Below are 6,000 nucleotides of genomic sequence, written 5' to 3'. Positions count from 1 at the left end.
TTTTTTATTGAATTTAGAAATTTATTAGATTATAGTATTAATATAAATTTTTTATAGTTATTAATTTTTTTTTTGTATAATTGTTGAAAGAGATAATAATTTGAATAAATTAGTGTATAAATAATTATGAATAATTAGTTATTCTATAATGTATTTAAAAAATTTGAATTGAAGATAAGATAAACTTTTGATAAGATAAGATTTAAATTTAAAATAAGATAAACTTTTGATAAGATAAACTCATATCTATATATACATGTGTATAACAATAGTAAAAAATCACAATTTGTTCCTTTATTTCTAAATACAATTTTTTGTGAGCAAGGATTAATTTTTGCTGAATGCGCATAGCACCTTGGTACTATTAGAGGAAGAAAAGTTTTTATCGATGATAAAGGTCTTCAGGTATTTTGTATCTAATTTATATTGTTTGGATAGAATTTTAGAATTTACTTGTTACTTCTGGTCTATTATGAATACATTGTAATCCTTCTCCTTCGTCAGTGATCAGGGTTCAAAGTGTGAAAAACGAAAGCAGTGAGAATGAAGAATGCTGGAAAGAACTCCAAGGGGAAGGACGCCGGAGATAACCGCAAGGCAAATAGAGAAGCGTTTTTGTTGTTGAAGGAATGCCGAAAATCGTTTTTCGAGTCGAAGGAAAGCCGGAAATTTGTCAGCAGCGGATTCAGCGGATCGTCCAATAAGGGAGGCCACGGCGGAAAGTTCACGTGGATCGGCGGCCAAGACTACTGGCAGATGGAGATCGATCCGGTGGCTTTGGATGCCAATGATCCAAACTTCGACGATCCGGAGGATTATTGATATGTTATGTTTGAGTTTGTGGTAGCATGACTGTGTTACTGTAAATATATGGAGGATTCGATCATTGATATTGAAGTGTCTAATTACAGCGTCATTGTCAGTTTCAACTGTTTATGCTTTCTATTAAACTTAATCTAGTTTAACCTACCATTTGATATTACTTTTACTTTTGATTTAATTTAACACTAAGGTGTCTTTGGTTTAACGGTTCCAGCATCAAACACTAAATAAGCGGTTTAGTTTTTTTTTTAATGAAATTTTAATTTTTTATTTGGCTTTTTTTTTTTTTTATCACGGGTGAACTATTTCACCAACCCGACTGACAAATAAGTAGTACACCTTTAAATTGTTATATTCTTCGTTGTCCGTAGCGAATCAATTATTTTTCAATTTTATATGTGAAATTAAACTTCTATAATTGTCTCCCTCAATTAAGATCTAGGCTCAATTCCTGAGAACTAAGAAGGCAGAATAGAATGCTTGTTGCAAAAGCAAAGGATGCAATCAAGACATGTATATGCTACTGAAGTATCTTAGCATATGAGTATAGACACATTTATTTATTTATTTATTTTAAAAAAAGAGAGAAACAATTTCACATGGAACAGAACTGTACATATTCTCTACAAACACTTAGCTTTAGAACTAACTAACTCTAGCTATATTATTATGATACATTAAGTGTGTTCTTCTTCTGCATATATTTCATTCCATTTTTAATACAAATTAATTTCTATCATGAGAGTAAATATACTTTTTCTAATTTGTTAGTATAATTGATAGTAGGATAACATTGAATCACTTTTATAAACGTTAGGGATACAAATAGGACGATTTAAATGTTAGGGATACAAATAGGACTTACCTCAAACGTTGGGAAAAAAACGATACTTTACTCTAATATAAAAGAGTATTAGTATATATTATTTTCAAAAATATCTTTCATTGTATATAATTTATAAAAATATTAATTTACTAATTTTAAGAGTTAAATTCATGACTTTTTAATTTTAGTGTACAATTATTTGTTTAACTGATTTCAAATTATTATTATTATTGTTATTATCTATATTTAACTCAATATGTTTATGTCAAACACAGGGTTCTTGGTAACATAGCGATACTTCAACCACTTCCAAAAACACCTGTTGGACCTTGTTCCTGTTTTAGATTAGATTCATTGCGCGCACTCACACTCTCACTCTTTAATCCACACCTTTCTTCTTCCTCGGTTTCTCAGAATCAAGGGTACCCTTTCTCTTCTCTCTTTACTTTAGATCCGCACTTCAGAAAGGTACCACTTTTTCTTTTTCTTTTATCTTTCAATTTTTAAAATTGAGATTTTGTTTTCTCTCTGTGTATGCACATGAATGTATGTGTTTACGGTTTCCCTTTGCCACACTTAATCCTAATCCTTCTAAAGCCTCTTTCCTATTTTTCCTTATTTGGGTTTATATTTATCTCTTCATTCATTGTAATTAGTTCACACCATAGTACCCTCATTAAATAATCTTCTGGAAAAAGATTTTTTCAGTTAGCTTATTGGAACAGATATAGGAAGTTGGGAATAAATCTTCCTAACTAATTTTCCTTTTTTGGTTCTGGTTTTGGTCAATTTTCTAAGGGCTCAATCATGTGAAGCTTAATAAAATTTGTTCTTTTTTCCCCTGTCAATGTAATTGATTGTCGGTGGAAAACCAGTTTCTTGAAGATATTTGATTCTGATCACTAAATGTTTTGAATATATTAGTCTCTGGTGAGGTTGAAGTAGACTTGAACTTTAGCTGGTTCTAATTTGGGAGCATCATCATGTCTGAAGTGAAAAACAAACTGGATTTATTGCAACGGCTTGGACCAGACATGTCAATAAAGGTTCTCACTCATTTGGACCCTTGTGACCTTGTCCGCGTTTCGACTCTTTCCCGTTCTTGGCACCAATTTGGTAAGCCATTTGAGTTCATGGTTTGTGAAATTTGTAGCTTCTCTAACGTTATATTGTCTTGCAAAGTCTATTTTTTTGTGATACATTATTGGTATTAAATTTTCCAATGTTGAAATATTATGGTGCTGTTTAAATTGTATTGATTTGCATTCCATATATTATGCAGTTATTGAAAATGGCCTTTGCAAGCATCTTTGCTTGAAAATGTTTCCTGAACTATCTGGTGTTAGACATGTCATCGAGGTAGAGAACATGATTGAACCAGTGAGTAACATGCTTGGAAGTTCTTCGAATTGGGAATATCTCAAGAGAAATCATAAAGTCTATGCGTTCCTAGCATGTGGTCTCAGTCCTTCTATCAGCAGAAATTGCATCTCGAGTGCCGTAAGTGCATCCAGCTACAATAAGATCCGCGAAGAAAATGATGTGAATACGTTGGACCCTCGAGATACATCGTACTGGTCTAGTGAAGGGAAAAGTGATCCTTCTGTACCAGAGACTTTAGAATATATGCTAACTTCCAAACTATGTCTAATCACTGAGATTCATGTGCAGCCATTCCAAGGTTAGTCCAGTAGCTAATTGACAAGTTTGGTATTAAGTTGAACTGAAAATGGCTAATGCCGAGGATATTAACTTCAACTTGATTAGCTGATTAATGTATCTTTTTACCATGCAGCATATTCAGCAAAAGCTGTCCGATTCCGAATGGGCCGTGCAAGATACGCGACAAAGTTAGAGTTATCAGAGATGTGTGAACTTGATTTTTTTTTTGCTGATAAAATATTTGGGGGTCCTCAATGGACATATACTTCACCTGAATTTGCAATGTTGCAAGTGAGTTGCACTATTAACATGCTTGTGATTTTGCATTTCCTATTTTCTATCCATAAACACTCTCAACAAAGAGGAGGATTGGGATTCAGCTACATATATCTTTTGAGCATTAACGGATCTCTTTTTCCCTCTAGATATTTTTGTGGACTTGATCTATTTAAAATTGCAATTTTTTTGTAGCATAGATTACTCTATGCCACTGTTTAATGAATTATTTCTATAATGAAACTGCAGGAAAACTGCTTGCAGAAATTCAAGCTACTTGAACCTGTTCTGTGCATTGGAGATGTGCTTCAAGTTGAGCTGCTGGGCAGAGTTCAAAAGAAAGAAATGGATCAATTATTTTACATATGGTTAATTTGCAAATCCTTTCTCTTACACATACACATGCACACAGGCACACCCCGTCATAAGCAGTTGTGCATAGATAATTCAATGTTATTCTGCTTAAAATTGTTGAAGGCATAGATAATTCAATGTTGTGCATAAATAAAGAATTGCCATTTTGCTTATATGTTTCTAACTCCGATAAATTGGATATCTTTGATGCAGCATCTCTCATGTTCAAGCCGTCGGACGGCCACTTTTGCCAGCATTTGATGTCGAAATAGACCATCCATCAGGAAAGTGTAGATTGAAGTGTATGTCTCCAACAAGAAGAGGCGCCTCGAGCAGTCATTCATGACTGCGGACTTTTACCACAAGTATAATGCAGAGGGGCGTGAGACGTTGGGAGCAAATTCTTGTTGCTGCACTGCTTGGTCCTGGTGCTGTTGTATTTGATGAATGATGAAAAATAGTGAATCAAGTCTTGTTGATTCTCAATAAACTGAGAAACTTGTGTAAATGGGAGCATCAGGAATTAGCTGCAAAGATATAGGCAATCTAAAATTACTTAGATTTGTTTCACCTAAATATTGATCTTGTATATATATTTTGTTCAGTTAACTGTAAAATTAATGTCACATGTATGCAACTCAAATATCTTAACAACACAATTTCGATTTTCTTTCTTTAATTTCGTGACTTTCTAATAAGTACAAATCGTCGCCACATACATATTCCTTTTTGAAAATTTATCTATCAATGCCTCAGAAAAAAAATTACACGTTAGTTTTGCACTTGTATATCAAAATATACTTCCGTGCTAATTTTAACACAAGATGTTAATTCAGATAATTATTTTTACTGATTAAAACATGCATGTCATTTTAACATAAAGTTCTATGTACAACATAGTCCTGCTTCAATTCTTCAAGTTGGTGGAGATTACTTCTCACTCCCCCTCTGTTATAAACCTTGCCAAATTGTCAATTCAACAAGTTTTAAAAAATACTTTTTAAATTCATTTTAAATAGCAAAATTTATATAACATTTCATTTAAGTTGTAAAAAATTTTAAAGTTTGAAACACAAGGATGAAAAAATTAATATCCAAAATTTATATATAACTTGCAATGATCTTTCCTTTGTAAGCTTCTAAGAGAGTAATTTTAAAAATTATTTTCTAAGATTATAAAATTAACATTTAATAATACCAATAATTTAAAAATATATTATATTAAAATTATCATTATAAAAATAAAAATAAATTTTTAAATTTTAAACCCATTATTGAACACATGAACCCTTCAAATACTATCCACAACATCAACCCCATCAGGTCAAGCTTCTCTACAATAAAATGCAAATACATCAGCCATTGGCGTAAAGGTCCAGTGACCCATTAAGACATTTGGCCTATTCTGGTTACCCTAATCCTTATAATAATATTTAGTGTGTGGAATAAAAATTCAACTAATTATAAACATTTCAACTTCAATTATTTATTATCTAGTTAAATCTATACGACATTATAATGGAATTTGTCGCATAAAATCAAAACAAAAGATATGTCATGATATATTGGAAGATTATTATTTTAATAATTTTCATTACTAACAATATACTTATCTATTATATAAAGATTGAAAGAGGTTTGATATACAGAATTTTCAATATATATAGTTATTTGTACAATTTAAATATAAAATCTCTTAGTTAAAAATAAAAAGAGCTAACCATCTAAACTAATATTGTGTTTATTATTATTACACAGAATAAATAAATAAGAGGGTGGATTAAATACACTAGTTATAAACTTATAATAATAGACTCGCATAACATTGAAGTAATAAATATAAATAATGAATGACATTAAGCAAGACGAACCCTAGTAGCATCAAATAAGACTTTGAATAAAAATAATTACCGAGTTTGACATGACTAATATTTCCTAGTGTTTCTTCATAAAATGAAAGATTATGAAAGTTAAAAAAAAAAAAACACATTTAGTTAAAAGTATGATGTTAAATTTTGATCCTTTAAATTTTGAATTTTTATTTTAGAGAATAAAGTGTG

At 30.9% G+C, this 6,000-nt stretch overlaps 1 protein-coding gene across 2 annotated transcripts; it reads left to right on the top strand.

Moving 5' to 3' along the window:
• The first annotated feature begins 1,886 nt into the window (after positions 1–1,886).
• Positions 1,887–4,619, top strand: LOC112728407 (F-box protein At4g00755-like). 2 transcript variants are annotated; one of them, XM_025778524.3, is made up of 6 exons: positions 1,887–2,116; positions 2,573–2,764; positions 2,931–3,329; positions 3,444–3,601; positions 3,836–3,954; positions 4,154–4,619. In XM_025778524.3, the coding sequence occupies exons 2-6, from the start codon at positions 2,632–2,634 to the stop codon at positions 4,284–4,286; spliced, it is 942 nt and encodes a 313-aa protein (XP_025634309.1). In that variant the 5' UTR covers positions 1,887–2,116; positions 2,573–2,631; the 3' UTR covers positions 4,287–4,619. The 2 variants fall into 2 exon arrangements, with proteins under 2 accessions (XP_025634309.1, XP_029146709.1); XM_029290876.2 differs by having other exon boundaries at positions 1,907–2,070.
• Positions 4,620–6,000: the final 1,381 nt, after the last annotated feature.

Source organism: Arachis hypogaea, chromosome 12 (assembly GCF_003086295.3).
Source record: "Arachis hypogaea cultivar Tifrunner chromosome 12, arahy.Tifrunner.gnm2.J5K5, whole genome shotgun sequence".
Classification (NCBI taxonomy): Eukaryota; Viridiplantae; Streptophyta; class Magnoliopsida; order Fabales; family Fabaceae; genus Arachis; species Arachis hypogaea.
This window is presented reverse-complemented; position numbering and strand designations above follow the sequence as displayed.

Bases quoted from the DNA above. Each gene is read 5' to 3' on its own strand.
- LOC112728407 (XM_025778524.3), top strand. From the start codon at position 2,632: ATGTCTGAAGTGAAAAACAAACTGGATTTATTGCAACGGCTTGGACCA. The intron at 3,602-3,835 runs GTGAGTTGCACT...ATGAAACTGCAG, and splicing joins CTGAATTTGCAATGTTGCAA to GAAAACTGCTTGCAGAAATT. The intron at 3,955-4,153 runs GTTAATTTGCAA...TCTTTGATGCAG, and splicing joins GATCAATTATTTTACATATG to CATCTCTCATGTTCAAGCCG.